This window comes from Bos grunniens, chromosome 13 (genome assembly GCF_055505025.1).
Source record: "Bos grunniens cultivar Pamir isolate PY7600 chromosome 13, Bosgru_T2T1.0, whole genome shotgun sequence".
Taxonomy (NCBI): domain Eukaryota; kingdom Metazoa; phylum Chordata; class Mammalia; order Artiodactyla; family Bovidae; genus Bos; species Bos grunniens.
The window spans coordinates 32,216,292-32,234,025 of record NC_141177.1 but is presented as its reverse complement, the minus strand read 5'-3'; the positions used below and the strand labels follow the sequence as shown (position 1 = coordinate 32,234,025).

Here is a 17,734-nt window from a genome sequence, read left to right as displayed (position 1 = left end):
ACAACCAGCCAAAGGACTGAAAGTGGCCAGGGGACCTCCCCGGTATCCAGTGGTTAAGATTCCACCTTCCAACGCAGGGGGCCCAAAGAAAGTAAAATATTTCACTATTTAAACTGGTGATAACCTGCGGGGGGTGGAGGGAGTTTAGCACAATCAAAATTTAAAAGTTAAAAGTGTCATTTTCTAGTCATAAGATACACAGTTGAGAATTCACCACTCAAATTAAGCCTTCTTAATAAAAATTCCAGATACTGGAGTCCCTGTGATAGAGGCAAATAACATTAATGTTATCTGCTTTATGATCTAAATGACTGTATGTAAATAATTACTGGATGTTGTCCATAAAAAGGACAAAAGAAGCAATGAAACAACCACTAGAAAGTTAGGAACAATGTTATTTGTATTGTGGGTGTATAAATAAAATAAGTCTTTCTCGGGCCATAAAACATAAATAAGTGTTATCAACTTAATTTCATTTAAATAATTCAGAAAGAATGATTACATTATTATTCATATTATGGAACACTGTATAGTAATTAAGAATGAAGAGGATCCTTATGCACATTTTTTTGCTTATTTTTCTCTTGGGCATGCTATGCAGTGTGTGGGATCTTAGCCCCCCAACCAGGGACAGAACTCATGCCCGGCACAGTCGAAGTGCGGAGTCTTAACCACTGGACACCACCAGGGAAATCCCAAGAATGAAGAGGATCTTTACTCAATTAAGATGAAGTGGGAAGAATTCCAAGACAAGTCAAAAAAAATAAGTAAGCTGAGAAATTCTTTATAAAATGATTCAATCTGCCTAGCTTTAAAACCATGTTTAGATGCCCATGTTTATGTCATACACAGTCATGCACAGAAAAACAAAAAAGATACACAAACCTGTAACAGTGCTAACTTAAGAGATGATATAAACTTTCACTTTTTACTTATGAACTTCTACCTCAACCTTCAAACAAATGCTACCAGCATATCTATCTATTCAATATATGCAACAAAGATGCCTCAACTCCATAAAACAACTATTTCTGTTTACAACCAAGTTTAGCCCCGTTAAGTCCTCCCCCTTTCATTCAACTCTTGTTTGATTACATTTATATTCAATTTATTCTGATCCAGAGGAGATGGAAGTTAACAGGTAACTTCATTTTAATCCTTAATTAATCCCTAATTAAGAATATTAAGTTACTCCTCGGATAAAACCCAAACCCTTGAAAATGTTCATGGCTGTCCTTATTTCATCTGCTCATGCCCTCCCTGTCACAATGAATTCAATTTTGACTTCCTGACACTTGAATCTCAAGTGTCAGCATTTTCATTAGTGGCCTAACAGAAATCAAAGTAGTTTTCTGCCACTATATGCCAACTAAGACCTCCTTTTATCTTTCCCGTCCTGTTGTGCCATTATTCCTAATGAATTTCAGTCTAATTGACATAGTTATATGTCTAATACATAGGTTATTTCATCAAATTACTCATAATGTAGGTGTTGTACCAACAAGAAAACTCAATACAAGGAAATCTGATTCACATCAAAAAAGAGACAGGATAAACTCCGTATTATTAGAAATATTTCACTGTGGTTTATTAAATCATCATCACTCCCAATGCACAAGCAGCATTAGTAAGGCATTTCACTTTCATACAGTTTTCAAGAACAGCACTGATGCATACAGATTAGAAACCCCAACCACCTAGGAGGCAACTAAGGTCTAAAAGCTACTCTGCCTCTCTCCTTGGATTACCACACCACCTCTGGTGGTGGTTTAGTTGCTAAGTCACGTCTGACTCTAGTGACCCCATGGACTGTACCCGGCCAGGCTCCTCTGTCCATAAAATTCTCCAGGCAAGAATACTGGAACGGGTTGCCATTTCCTCCTCCAGGGGATCTTCCCAACCCAGGGATTGAACCCAGGTCTCCCGCATTGTAGGCAGATTCTTTACCTACTGAGCTATGAGGGAAGCCCTTATTCTCTCTGAATGGTTTTTGAATATGTTTCAAAGGCACCTCTCCAGTTAGAGAAATACATAGGTTTTCTTCTTTCAGTCAGTTCAGTCGCTCAGTCGTGTCTGACTCTGTGACCCCATGGACTGCAGCACGACAGGCTTCCCTGTCCGTCATCAACTCCTGGAGCTTGCTCAGACTCATGTCTGTCGGGGTGGTGATGCCTATCAGTTTCACCCTTACCTATCAGTTACAATCCAGAGTCCACTACGACCTCAAAGGAAGGGGACCTCCTCTCCTCCTGCTATCTTCCCATTAACTCACAGGGAGAAAAGAAACCATGAAAAACTCAAAGCAAAACCTCATTTTAAAATTCATGTCAAAAAAATATAAATGAAAATAAAATTCATGTCAATCCTATTTATGGTTATACTCAGGTTATGGGAGAAAGAAGATAGAGGACAAACAAAGAAGTCACAAACACACACTGACACTCAAGCGGGGAGATGGATGAAAAATAACATAAGACAGAATCTCTGCAATAACATTTTCACTGGTGGCATAAAAACCATGGTCACTGAAGATATTTTAAATCTACACTGCTCCCTGAAGATCAGAGTCCTGGCAAACTCGTTTATCAATTCTCCCATCTATGCCCACATCCACCCTCAAAAGACCTAGCCTCAAGGACTTACAGACGCTTACTGAATGAAAACAAAATCAAGTGCCCAATGGCGCTCCCCCTAGTGTCCAGACTCCTGGTAACAAGCATGCAGCTCAGGATACACCAAAAGGCATTTGGGGAAAACAAAATGGTACTTTTGCGGTGGCTCAGTCGGTAAAGAATTCGCCTGAAATGCAGAAGACCTGGGTTCGATCCCTGGGATGGGAAGATTCCCTGGAGGAGAGCATGGCAACCCACTCCAATATCCTTACCAGAAGAATCCGAAAGGACGGAGGAGCCTGGCGGGCTGCAGTCCATGGGTTGCGAAGAGTCAGACGCAACTGAGCGACTAAGCACAGAGAGTACCGTCAACATCTCTGACTAGCCCTGAGGCCTGGAAAAAACACTGCTTTGGACCTGAGCTCCTCATATTTCCAAATAGTAAAACCACCAAGAAACAAGGAGGTTAAGAAAATTAAGTGGTAGATAAGACTGGAAACAACTTTTTAACATGAAATGACTAATTTTTTAAAATTATTTTTCAATTTAGTTGTTCAAAACAATGATATTAGCTCCTCACTCGTAGTTCCGTACTCTGCTTATTACAATTTTATTGTTTTTTCATACTAAAATAACAACAAAATGCTATGCTTACAGTGGTTCTGATTCTCAACTCACCTGAATTGGGCAAAAAGTAAACTATACAACAATCTCTAAATGGCAATTCCTATCACTATTTAATCTTAATTTGACTCAAGAAAATTCAAATTCCATTAGAGATGGAAACAATTCCACCACTTGCTATTGGTATTATTTTTAACAATCAAATGCCCATAAATTGTATATAAGCTAAAAAATGCATACTGTGAGAAAATCCTGCTCAAATTTGTACGCTCCACCTCCAGTGGCACAAAAGACAGTGTGGAGACTCGAGAAGTTTTTATCTCTGCCCATTTGAATAAAAGCAGGCATGTCATGAGTGGGAAAGCGTATAAAGTGCAGATTGCCTTTGCGTCCACACAGAGTCAGGTCCTTCAGCTCCAGGTGCACGTCCCGAATGCCCGTGGACCCGTAAGCCACATTGGAGGTCAGGTACTTCCGAATGCTTTTAAGACTTTCCACTTCTTCCTCTTCTTCTTCAGCAGTGATGTCTTTGGGTTCAAAATAAACCAGCTTGACCAGGGTTCCACCAATATCCAAGCCAAACCAAGGAAAAACTAAATGAGGAAAGGAAAAAAAAAAAGTCAAAACAGCTTTTCTCCCCCTGAAAACTAAATTCACACTTATTAACCATTTCATACCCTGAGGTTTCCAAGAACCATACAAAATATAAACAAAAAGATCTGGGGGAGAAGAAATATGATTGTCTGATCTGGAAGCAAATCTATAAAAAAAACTACAAAGATCAAAAAGAAAAATATCACGGTGACAGCCAACCCAACTTACAGGCAGAGGAAATTCCAAACCCTGTGTAACATTATAAGCTCCAGCGGTCAATGTCAGTCAATCAGGGTTAAATGGCCATCAATAGAACAGGTATTTCAAAGTTAATACCCAAATTTGTTGTTTAGTCGCTAAGTTGTGTCCAACTCTTTTGCAAGCCCATGGACTGTAGCCTGCGCCAGGCTCCTCTGTCTACGGGATTTCCCAGGCAATACTGGAGAGGGTTGCTGTTTCCTTCTCCAAGGGATCTTCCTGATCTAGGAATCAAACCCGCATCTTCTACGTTGGTAAGGTAGATTCTTTACCAGTGACTCAAATATCCATCTCCAAAAATCTACCCCACGACTCCCCTGAAGGTTCACTGGTTAAGACTCCCATGATTCCAGTGCAGGGGGTGCAGGCTCAAGCCCCGGGCGGGGAACTAGGATCCCACGTGCCATGCGGCACAGCATCCCCCAAAAATCCATCCCCAAAAAATGCCTTAAGGAGACTGGATCAAGATAAAACTACATTAGCTATACATGTCTTCTCCTCCCATCTTAAATCCTTGAAATGACTAAAGACAGATGTATTGATTTTCTAAAATAATTCTGAGAAACAATAAGTGACACTATCACCAGGACTAAGCTGACAGAGGCAGTAACTGTCCAGAACCCTCAAGAGAAAAATGCTATTAAAATGGGAAGCAGCTATGAAGGTGAGGGAAGCAGAGGAGTGCTCCATTCAAGGTGTCGATGGGGTAGCAGCCACGGGGAAACAGAAGCAGGCTCTGGTGCAGCTGTAAGTCATATGGTGGGAAAATACATTTGGCACAACTGCACAGGCCAGTCACTCCCCTCCTCGGCCTCCAAGGAGGCAAATTCTTCACTGAGTACAGGCACTTGAGCTCAACAATCAGTATGGCATCCACACAGCTACTATTACCCAGAAGTGGGAAGCCCCTACAACTGGCCACACTTCCCCTCTCTCCCCTACAATCCATCCTGACAGATGAGTAAACTCACAGGACACCCACCGACAGAAGAACAGCATTCCTTAAACCAGAGACTATCACTTTACAAACCAGAATTACCAAAAGGGAAATCAACACCACAAAAACAAGATGCTAACATCTTAAGAAACAGTTGCAGGAACAAAGAGGAGGCTTTAAAAGAACCATAAATATTGGCCAAGGTAAAAGGTGATTTCATCCATGAAAAATAAGCTATTGTAAATCAATTCAGATCAGATCAGATCAGTCACTCAGTCGTGTCTAACTCTTTGTGACCCCATGAATCGCAGCACGCCAGGCCTCCCTGTCCATCACCAACTCCCGGAGTTCACTGAGACTCACGTCCATCGAGTCAGTGATGCCATCCAATTATACTTCAAAAAAAAAATAAATTAATTTTAAAAATGAATAAGCTGCCATAAAGAAAAATTAGAAATTAAGATATTATTGCCAAGTATGGTTTTGGCTGCAAGAATCTACACATGTGATAAAAGTATATAGAACTAAATACACATTCACATAAGAGCTAAGGTAAAACTGGCTCAATCTAAATAAGGTCTGTGGTATCAATGTTAATTTCCTAGTTGGGGGAGGGGGGGTTGTTGTTTTGTCACTCAGTCATGTCCAACTCTTCTCGACCACATGGACTGCAACATGCCAGGCTCCCCTGTCCTTCACCATCTCCCGGAGCTTGCTCAAACGCATGTACATTGAGTCGATGATGTCATCCAATTATCTCACCCTCTGTTGTCCCTTTCTCCTCCTGCCTTCAATCTTTTCCAGCATCAGGGTCTTTTCTAACCAGTCAACTCTTCACATCAGGTGGCCAAAGTATGGAGATTCGGCATCAGTCTTTCCAATGAGTATTCAAGGTTTGATTTCTTTTAGGATTGACTGGTTTGACCTCTGTACATTCCAAGGGACTCTCAAGAGTCTTTTCCAACACCACAGTTCAAAAGCATCAATTCTTTGGTGCTCAGACTTCATTATGGTACAACTCTCACATCCATACATGACCACTGGAAAAACCATAGCTCTGACTAGATGTACCTTTGTCAGCAATGTCTCTGCTTTTTAATACGCTTTCTAAGATTGCCATAGCTTTTCTTCCAAGGAGCAAGCATCTTTTAATTTCATGGCTGCAGTCATCATCTGCAGTGATTTTGGAGACCAAGAAAATAAAGTCTGTCATTATTTCCCTTGTTTCCCCATCTATCTGCCATGAAGTGAAGGAACCGGATGCCATGATCTTAGCTTTCTGAATGTTGAGTTTTAAGCCAAGTTTTTCACTCTCCTCTTTCACTTTCATCAAGAGGCTCTTTAGTTCCTCTTCAATTTTGCCATAAGGGTGGTATCATCTGCGTATCTGAGGTTATTGATATTTCTCCCAGCAATGTTGATTCCAGTTTATGCTTCATCCAACCCAGTATTTCGCGTGATATATGAAGCTTTCAAAACCAAAAAAGGATTCTGGGGAATGGTAACAATACACTTAAGCTAATAATAATAATAAATAAGAAAGTAGCTCAGTCGTGTCTGACTCTTTGCGACCCCATGGACTTGTATATAGTCCATGGAATTCTCCAGGCCAGAATACTGGAGTGGGTAACCTTTCCCTTCTCCAGAGGATCTTCCCAACCCAGGGATCGAACCCACATTGCAGGCGGATTCTTTACCAGCTGAGCTACAAGTAACTCTCAAAAAGTGGGGATATCCCTGGTGGTTCAGTGGCTAAGACTCCAGGCTCCCAATGCAGGAGGCCCGGGTTTGATCCCTGTGTGGGAACTAGATCCCACACGCCACAACTAAGACTTTGCAAGTGGCAACTAACTATCCCGGCATGCTGCAAATAAGACCCAACACAGCCAAATAAATAAATACTTATTTAAAAAAAAAAAAAGGCTGAGTGAAAGACACTCTCCGCAAACATATGAGTCCATTTATATGAAACGCTAGAAAATGCAAACTAACCGTTTCTGCATCTGATAGAAAGCCAATCACTGGCTTAGGGAAGGAGAGAGGGAAGGATTGTACAGGGGTAGGAGAAAACTCTCTGTGATAACCCAAATCTTAATTGTTGGGGGCAAGAGGGGAGATTTATGGCTGTGTATATCTATCAAAATGCATGGAACTGTACACTTCGAGTGGATATAATTTATTATATGTAAATTATATTCAATAGTCACTTTTATAATAGAAAAATGAAAATATTTCTTTCCAAAATAAAGTTCAACAGATACATTTAATAACAAACAAGCTGCAGGAAAAAAAAAAAGGGAAACAAAACAAAGAAATTCTCCCAAAATGCCTCGAGTATGAAAGAAAGGTAGATATATAAAACACAGAACCAGAAAGCACAACAATCTATGTTTTAGGAGTTCTAGAAATTTTCTGTGGGGAATAAGGGAAGATTTACAGTGACATCTTATTGAAATTTCGGGAAATCCTGAAAACTCCCAAAGGAAAAAAGTGAATTCCTACAAAGATACATAGATCACATAAAGGTAAAATTAGACTTCACATCAGTAACACAGACACTAGATGACAACAGAACACCAGCAAAGTTAGAAGGAAAATAATGTGAAACTCGTATTCAGTCAAATCAGCTCTCAAGTGGGAGTACAAGAGAAAGGCAATTCCACGCATGAAAGAGCTCAACATTTACTATTCAAAGACCTTCTCTGAAAGAGTTAGTAGATACACTCCAATATAATACTGTAGATCACCCAAGATAGGAGTTATAAGGAACAATGATAAGCACAGGAAGCAATACATGCTGACTTTTAGGAAAATAAGCAACACGGAACTAAAATATTTACATGATTTCAACATAGGAAGTCGAAGAGGGAAGAGAAAGGAGAGGGAAGTCAAAGCAAGCAGCAGCTCTGTCTTGTGGGGGAACAGAAAATATAGATTCTGATTATTTCTAAACAAGAATAAAGAAGTGATGGTTTAAATATGTTAAAAATTTACAGGCAACTCCAGAAGAAGAGAAAATGAACATAAGACCTTCAAACAACTGCGGGGAGGAGGGGGGACGGGAAATCAGTTCAAAAACAGAGAATTCAACTATATGCTTATATAAAAAAAGACATCTAAAATAAGATAATACAAATAGGTTGAAGGTAAATAAACAGTAAAACACTCACAATGGAGTCTCATAAGGAGGAGCTGGATGCTTTAAGATGAAAATGACATTCAGTCAAAAATGAGTAAATCAAAATCTTAAGCTCCTCACTGCAGACTGATAGAGCAGCTGACTTACATTCAGGAAACATGATACAGTAAAAGTCAAACCTCATGTTTCAAGACCAACACTGCATTTATCAAGGGCTCACAGTATAAGGGGTGCCCCTCCCAACAGTGGTCTACCATCCCTAAACTCACTTGCATTATATATTCACTGACTAAAGCAGTAAGCAGTCGTTGGCACCATGCTTTGTCACATTTATACAGCTGAATTCGGGTAAGCAAAACAAATGCCTGGACAGTGTTACTCCACTCTATCAAGCAAAATATTAACAGAAAGCAAATACAATACTAGAAGTCTACAAAACATTCAAAACAAAAAGCATTATAAGGGGACAAAAAGAAATTATGTCACATGCATATAAAAGTATAATTGATATGACCCTGACATATGCTTCAAAAAACATTAAAAACAAGAAATTATCAAATCTACAAATCAGCAGATCTAAAATTCCAAATAACAAAACCACACACACTTTCCACAATACCTCAAAATAAGAAAGTAAGGGGACTTCCCTGGTGGTCCAGTAGTTAAGAATCCACCTTGCAATGCAAGGATGAGGGTTCAATCCCTGGTTGGGGAACAAAGATTCCACATGCCACAGAGCAATTAAGCCCACATGCCACAGTGAAGACCCGACACAGACAAATAAATATTTTCTTAAAAAGAAATGAATCCAACAGACACAAAGAAATAAGTCTATCCACCTGGAAATCTTCAAACTCACTTGTATTAATTCTGAGATTGAAGATGAAATCGAAACAAAATGTGTTTTTAAATGAATGACAATGAGAACTCTATGTGTCAAAAAGAATAGGATATCTACCCAAGGTGGAACTCCGATGGAAACTTCTAGCCTTAGATATCAAATGTATTCAAAATATGGAAGTCTAAATGAAAGAGAATGTCACATACAATTTGAAATGCTAAAAAAATAAAACAGACCCAAAATAAGCAGAAGAAAGTTATTAAAGATGAAAGCAAGAAGTAAATGTAATTAGAAAAACATTGTGAACAAAGCCACAACAGAGCTAATCAGTAAAATCAAGCTTTGAAAAAGCCATTAAAACAAACAAATTTCTGGTAAGTATATCCAAAAAAAAAGATATAGCTTTTCTTTAGACCAAAAAACAAAAAAAGTCAAGGAAGATGAAGTACATAACCAGAGATCGTACAAATAAGCCAACTTACAATCTATGTAACAGTGAATTTAAAATGTACCATAAACAGAGGATTAGCAAGGAAAAAAGAGTACAAAGAGAGACTCAAAATGAAGTAGAAAACTCAGTCAAAAGCACTGAAAAAATTTTAAAAGGTCAAAGATCTACCACACAAACAACAACAAAAAGTACCAGGCCCTGACAGTTTCCAGGCAAACCACTAACAGCTTCTGGGGCACATACACACAAAAATCTAGAAAGATTCTCAAGTCATTCTAACCTCATCAAAACTACAAAAGAGGTGTCCCACAACATAAATGCAAAAACATTAAAGTATTAAACAGAATCCGGTTGTGCAGTAAGAGTAATACACCACAGCCAAAAGGGATTCTTCTCTGGAAGGCAAGGACAATTTTCACAATTAAAATTCCACTTAAGGAGAAAATGTACATTAGTACATTGAAGGAGAAAAATCATGATTATCTCGATAAGACTCCATAAAACAAAAATTAAGATAAATCAATTAAGCCAACAGAATTTAAAAATTTTTAGTAACTGGACACACCAAAAAAAAAAACACATACCAATAGCTTTTCCTATATAAGCAAAATCCAGCAAGAAAACAATACGAAAAAAATATCATGCATAAAAAAAAATTTAGAAATACTAAAATAATATGAAAAATGTCATGCATAACAAACCCATAAAATATTTAGAAATAAATACTAAAACATGTATGACTATTATTAAAATGGTGTACTGAAAGACATAATGATGGGAAGATATACCATGTTCCAGGAAGGAAAACTTAAATACTATTAAACACTAATTCTCCCCCAAATTAAACCAACAGTGTCAGTGCAATTCTAAAGAGAACACTGTGGCTGACTCCCCAGCAGCCATTCACCTCAGCTGCAGGGAGTCATGATTTTTTCTTTTTTTAAATGCCCACAGAAACTCCATTCCCAGTGATGAGGGACTAACTGAACCTTTCACTGCGTAAGTCATGAAGTCTGGCCCTGACTGGAAGAATAAAAAGTTTCTGCAATCATGGAAACAACAATGTTAGGTATGACTGAAGCAAGGAGATTCAATTCCTATTTTTCTACCAGAAGCACCATTCTTTAAGCACCAACTTTAAGATGATGCCAACCTTGTGGATAGCAAAGACACAGCACTCTACTAACAAATATATCTCATCAACAGCACTGGAATCTGAAGTTTTGGACATAACTAACACCAATGGTCTTTAGATTGCAAGGCTTAAAACAAATTAAGCCTTTTTCCCCTTTCCTTAGATTAAAAAGGTGAAGCATTAGTTTACTGGCCATTTTGTTTTAAATGATCATCTATTAATAGCCAAGCACTTCACTGCATGAACTTATTTAATGTTTACAATAACCAAGCAAGGTAATCACCCCACTTTACTTTCAGTTAAGAAACTGAAGTGCAAAGAAAGGAGCCCAGGGTCACAGTCAAGAAAAGGAAAAGGTGGGACTCAAGCCCAGGTTTCCTAAATCCTTTAAAAAGTATTTTTTAACCAGTATCTATACAAACCTATGAGCACAAAACAAGTATTTTGGGGTTAATTTTTTTTTTTTAATAAAAAGTAGTTTAAAAAAATACACATACCTTAGGAAAAGAGGACCAACAATCTATAAGAAAAAGTAAGGGGTCTCAGGCTGAAAGAGTAAATAGCTCAGTTCATATTCTTATTCACTGGTTTCAGACTGCACTGGTTTCTGGCTTTTCCATTATACTACTAGTCAAACCATTTACACACCCCTAAGAACTGAAAGACAGTGAAAGACATGGGAGGTCCATCAGAAGCACACTCTCTGATAATCTCTCAGCCCATACATTCCGTGCCTGTCAAAGGGGGGTTAGATCCTTCTCAATGACCGAGAGACTGCCCCATATACTATAACATCACTGGATTAAGCCTCCCAATTCTCATTCAAAAATTATGTATTTCTGGCAAGAAAAGACATGGGAAAAGTAGCTTTTGCTATCCCACCACACTCATCTCTTAAATGAAGGCCTATTTTATCACTTTCAATTTTCACAGATATTTGAGTCTGTTTTCAGCCTTCAGCGTATTTTCTGATGTATTTCCTCCAAGGCACTCTGTCTAGACAAAGTGCACTTGACTTAGGATACTTTCCTAGAAAGAATTTAAACTTTCTCTCACAAATCTATGTAAAATCATTATTAGCACTCTGATAATAGGTGCCAACAACTGAAATGTTTTCCAATGAGAAATATATGATTTATAAAAGTGTGCTCAATTTTTCAACATTATGAACTACATCTTTACCAGACCACAAATGGTTAAGACACTGCAAACCCAAACCCCTAGGCTGCTCTAAGCAGAAAGCTTTGGCCTCAGATTAAAAGCTGGACCTCAAAAATATTCCCAAAATAGTTTAACTCAGGGACCAGATACTTATAAAATACTACCTACTATAAAACCAGCAGACTCAATAATAAATTTTATATTCAAGAAGTATGAATAACAAAACCTAATAGCCAACTAAAATCTGCAAGATAGCTTTCACTTTTAGAAAGCAAACTTTAAGCCATTATAAAGGACTTTCACATCTTAGTCTACCTTGCTGACAAAAACAGAGAAAACATGGAGAAACAAGTGTTTAAAGTTACGAACTTCATACTCCCAAGTTATGAACCTGAAAAGAGCTCACAAGGTTATAAATTTAAGCCCAAAGAACCTCAATACTTTTTTTTAAGTATTTAATTTCGGCTGCGCTGGCTCTTCCTTGCTGCTTGGGGGCTTTCTCTAGTTGCTGCAAGCGGGGACTGCTCCCTAGTTGCAGCGCCTGCTTCTCACTGTGGCGGCACCTCTTGTGGGGCACAGGCTCTAGGGCGCACAGGTGTAGTTGCCCTGCAGCATGTGACATCTTCCCAGGACCAGGCATCAAACCCCTGTTCTCTGCACTGGCAGGGAGATTCTTAAGCACTACACCACCAGGGAAATCCCTCAATGCTCTTTTAAGTGACCAGTCAATGAACTTCCCTGGTGGTCCAGTGGTTAAAAATCCACCTTGCAATGCAAGGGATGCAGGTTCTATCCCTGGTGGCTGAACTAAGATTCCACACACCACAGAGCAACTGAGCCAGAGTACAGCAACTACCAAGCCCATGCCACAGCTAGACAGTTCATGTACCGCGAGGGAAGACCCTCTTGCCGCAATTAAGACCAGATGCAGCCAAAAATTTTTTTTTTTTTAAAAGCATCCTCTCCTACTCTTTCTCTCAAAAATGGGCTACAAAGAAATAGAAATCTAACTTTTTCCCTGAGCTCCTGGTGGTGGCCCTTTCTAATTCCCTAACTGAAGATAAACACTGCGCCAGATGAAAGGCAGCCTCACAGGACCCAAGCACCAGTCTCATTCTGACAACACTGATGCGCCCCCAAATATCAAGGAAAGCTAACTATTTTCTAGATTAGTACTATCAAGCTACAAACAAAAGCTTTATTTTCTAGACTAATGGAGGTTAAGGACATTCAATGATTGGTATGAGTTCAAAATCAGCACGTCATGAAGCTTTCCCTGGAGTGCTGAAACATGCTTCACATGCTTAAACATCACCTTCCAAGATCTAGCTCATCCCCCCCAACACTGCCATAAAGCACTGTGATCCCCAAGTTCCACACACCTCCTGCACATCTGCTGTACATCTGGGGCTCCAGATTAAAATGTATGTTCTCTTGTTACATTTGTCAAAATTGTACATTTTACTGTATGTAATTATGCCTCAATAAAATTTTTTAAATTGGAGCTTCCCTGGTGGCTAAGTGGTAAAAAATCCACCTATCAATGCAAGAGACATGGTTTGAACCCTGACCCGGGAAGATCCCATATGCCTTGGAGCAACTAAAGTCCGTGTGCCAAAACTACTGAGTCTGCGCGCTAAGGAGCCAAAACTACTGAAGCCTGGGCACCCTACAGTCCCTGCTTCTCAACAAGAGAAACCATGGCAGTAAGAAACCTGTGCACCACAATGAGAGAGTAGCCCCTTCCTGCTCTAACTAGTGAAAACCCCATGCAGCAATGAAGACCCAGCACGACCAAAATAAATAAACTTAAAAAAATAAGATTTTAAAAATTAAAAGATGTTTTTGGACCTCTCTGCAGATCAGAGTTTTTGTTTTTTAGCTTCTGAGTGATTCCACCACTACTCTGGATTATGTTGCCTGTACCTTCCAAGATGGAGAAAGTCCAAGAAACACCAGGTCTGACGTCAGACACCCGCAACTAGAATCAAAACACAGCTCCCTTACTAACTCTCTATAATGGCCTTGGACCAAGGGAAAATTTCTGAGCCTGTTTCTTCATCTGGAAACTGGAGATCACAAATACCCATCTCAGAGAATAACTGCAAGACTCAAAAGAAATGTATTTGGCACAGTGTTTAATATAAACGCCTAAGTATTATGTTACTATCATTAGCATCTTTGTTTCCATCATTTTAAACCAATCTTTATATTTCTCTCAGACCTATGAGAAGGAAATGGCAACCCACCCCAGTACTCTTTGCCTGGAAAATCCCATGGACGGAGGAGCCTGGTAGGCTGCAGTCCACGGGGTCGCCAAGAGTCGGACACGACTGAGTGACTTCACTTTCACTCTTCACTTTCATGCATTGGAGAAGGAAATGGCAACCCACTCCAGTATTCTTGCCTGGAGCGGCCCAGGGAAGGAGGAGCCTGGTGGGCTGCCATCTATGGGGTCACAGAGTTGGTCACGACTGAAGTGATTTAGCAGCAGCAGCTGCAGACCTATGAAACATACTCCAGCTAATCTAAAATGTTCAAAGAACTTCTTAGACACACACACACCTAGCCATCTCTCTAATGACTGCAATGTGTGGTGTTAAGTCTGAGATGGGGACAGATTTGGGAATCATGCTGCTCTAGGGAACATGTGTAGCAGAACATGACTATAATCAGGGTTCATAATTCCTAAGATAAACCAAACAGCTCTTTCTAATTTCTAATAACAACTAGCCTCCTATACCTTTAGATAAGTAGTACAATAATATCAGAATGAAGTTTCCGAACAAAAGAAAGGTGGCACCACCCTATACCTAATTCTAATAAAAAATACAAAGATTTCACCTTTATTGAATTCTCTCAAAGTTAACACCAAACCATAACTCTTGAAGGGATCAGCAGTCAATACAGCTAACTGGTGTGAAGTGAAGTGAAAGTCACTCAGTCATGTCCCCATGAACTATAGCCCGCCAGGCTCCTCTGTCCATGGAATTCTCCTGGCAGGAATACTGGAGTAGATTGCCATTCCCTTCTCTAGGGCATCTTCCTGACTCAGGGATCAAACCTGCATCCCCTGTGTCTCCTGCATTGGCAGGCAGGTTCTTTACCACTAAGTCACCTGGGAAAGCCCTTTGTGAGTTTATAATGAACTCACCAGTCCTTATAAAAATCATGAAAAGCCACCTCTCAGATAACGAGACCTAAAGAAATAGACATGGTAGTGTTTTTCCTTCCATTTGTTCTTTCTGTACGGTCCAGTGGTACACCTGTTAGCGGGCTTCCCTTGTGGCTCAGCTGGTAAAGAATCTGCCTGCAAGGTGGAGACCTGGGTTCGATCCCTGAGTTGGGAAGATCCCCTGGAGAATGGAAAGGCTACCCACACCAGTATTCTGGCCTAGAGAATTCCACGGACTGTATAGTCCATGGGGTCAAAAGGAGTTTATTAAAGCTTTCAGAAGAGTAAATGAAAAAAAATTTTAAAGAGTGCGTGACTTGTGGCAAACACCCAAATTACAATACTTACTTAGAATCTTTGTAGTCAATGGTCACAGAGAGCTGGCTGCCTGGCTGCGATTATTTGCTGAATTTCTGGAATTGAGGCAGTTCAAAACCATGAAGGAGTTTTGCATCACTTAAAAATCAGGTGCTTCTCAACACCAGGCTCTAAAAATGGCATAGGCTGAGAGTATACAATTTCTTTTCTTTTTTTTTTTCTTTCCTAACTTTTTTTCAAGAACACAGGGAAAGACAAAAGAACTGAAAACTCTCCAACTTTTCATAGCCAACTAGAGCTGCATTTAATATTTAATCATCCAAATCACAGAAGAGTAAAGCAAATGGGTTGTTGGGCTGAGGTACTATCCAATAAAGACTGAGGTACTATCCAATAAATACCTTACTGCCACTTTCTCACTTTCAAATTCTGCGTTTAAAACAAGTTGGTTTCCTGAAATAGGAATCTGGAAACAAGCGAAAAAAACAGTATAACCATATGGATTAGTAAACTGTTATTATATCCGAAAGTTCATATTAGAGTATCAAGACAGTGGATATTTTCAAGAGTTGCAATGGCTGCTTGATAGAAGACTTGAACTGAAGACCCGTAAAGAAAAAGGGAAAAAAAAAAAAAAAAAAACTATATATCATCTATATATATACAGACTAGATCACAAAGCAGAAAGAGACGCTATAATAAAACAGGGAAACCGATTCTTTAGGAAAGGCATGTGCAATCGCCTAGGCGATATTCAGGAAGATGTCTTTTTCCCTCAAAAGAAAAATTCCTAAAAAGCCCAGAATGCAACAGTACTGAATTGTGAACATCGGCAATGAGATGGAAAGAAAACAGAGACAATACCTGGATGAGAGAAGACCCGAATTCTCATGGGAAGAAAAGCAGCCAAAGCTTAGCGCACAGAACACGGAATCCAGTTTTAGGCTTGCAACAACTCAACCATCTCCCTTGAGCCCAAAATCTCCAGATAAAAAGGATGTAACGTCTTGGAGAGACATTGGTGATTCAAACAACTCGGGGGGAAGGGAGGTGGTGAAAGAGAGTGAAAAAGAAGCCTTCTCGAGGAAAAAAAAATCATGTGACTCTCGGACAAAGAATGCACAAGGAGCTAAGAACCGGAGAAAAGGTCCTGAGAAAAGACGCTCCACTCGGACAACTGAGAAGCAGAAGAGCGAACCACTGCACAAAATGGGCGGACGGAGCCGAACCCGAGGCCCGCGTGTTGGGGGGCCTGAGGCCTGCAGCCTCAAGCACCAACTGGGACCACCGTGCGGGGGCACTGTCTCCGCGCCGGCGCGCGCGGGAAAAACGGCGGCCGGGCCGGAAGGGGGCAGGGCGAGGCGCGAAGGCGCCCCCGCCGGGCACTTACGCGGCCGCTTCTTCCGGAGGCTTTCGACTCGCTGACGGGAGGCCGAGGTAGCGCCGCTGTAGGAGCCTGGCCGATCCCGCCTTACGCCCTCCGCCGAAGGCGAGGCCGAAGCCGAGGCCGAGGCCCCGACGGCAGGAGCTGACGCGCTGTTCGCCCGGCGCCGCAGTGGCTCCCGCCGCCGCCCATCGGGGCCCCCGGGCACCGGCTCCCAGGCCGACGAGGCAGAGGTGGCGGCGGCCCTGCCGTGGCGCTCCATGGGCGCGGCAAGCCAACCGGCTCCCATCCGCAGCAGCCACCGCTGCCGCCCGAGCCAGCCCCCCAGCGCTGGTCCCCTCTTCGCCTCCTCCGCGGCAAGCCAGTCAGAGCAAAAGAGCACCTTCGGCAGGCCGCCTCTTCCGTTGCGCCAACGCGAAGCAAGCCAATCCAAGCTGGTTGGGGGCGGCCCGACGGCCTCCTGTCCAATCGGCTCTCTTACTCGAGGCGAATCGACCGCGCCTCCGTCCAATGAAAAGCTCCCAGGACGGGGCGGAGCTGAGGACGGCGGGGGAGGGGATCCTGGCTGGGCGGAGGTGGAGAGCGGTATTGCCGAGCCGAGTGTGATGGTGCCGCCGCCCAATGGACAAGTGGGTGGAGGGGCCTGCACCTTCTTCCAGCCTCTGCACCCTCCTGAGCTAGTGCACAAGTCGGCGCTCCGGTCCCCGGAACTCTCCCGGGAGCCGCCTCGCGCCCCGAGCCGCACCCCGCTGTTGCGTCCCGTCGTCTCGGCTTGCCCCTCCCCTAAGCCCAGCAGTGTCCCGCAGGGTCTGGTCGCAGGTGTTGGCGAACGGAAGGACTTGAACCGCGGCTGAACTTAGCTTTTGTCCTGATTCTACCGCTGCAGTCTAGACCACCAGTCCTTCGTGCTCTGTTTAACCGCCACCCCCTCCCCCATCACTCCCACTGGCGGGTTTGGTAAAGAGCCCTCCATTCCTCTTGCGTTAGAGACTGTTGCAGTACCAGAAGGAATGAAAGGACTGGGGTTGGTATCCATGGCAACTGGAAGAAAGAAGTGGGTTGTAAATCCTTCACCACCCTCCTGTAGTGAAGGAGGGAGGGTGTG

The 17,734-nt window shown here is 41.6% G+C and overlaps 1 protein-coding gene across 11 annotated transcripts in view; it reads right to left on the bottom strand.

The window, feature by feature from the left end:
* PANK2 (pantothenate kinase 2) overlaps positions 1-17,001 on the bottom strand; it is a 29,121-nt gene extending 12,120 nt beyond the window's left edge. For 2 of the 11 annotated variants that reach the window (XR_015139372.1, XM_086333377.1), the window contains exons 1-3: positions 16,636-17,001; positions 3,620-3,829; positions 2,885-2,961 (exon numbers count right to left, since the gene is read on the bottom strand). Coding sequence is in view for 4 of the 11 variants with exons in the window: in XM_086333377.1 (XP_086189503.1) it covers positions 2,885-2,961; positions 3,620-3,829; positions 16,636-16,918 (570 nt within the window). In the remaining 7 variants the exon portion in view is untranslated. Of the gene's footprint in view, positions 1-2,884; positions 2,962-3,476; positions 3,830-15,275; positions 15,847-16,109; positions 16,574-16,635 lie in introns of those variants that run through there. The other 9 variants (XR_015139371.1, XM_086333376.1, XM_086333379.1 and 6 more) reach the window with 8 other exon arrangements.
* Between the last annotated feature and the right edge of the window lie 733 nt (positions 17,002-17,734).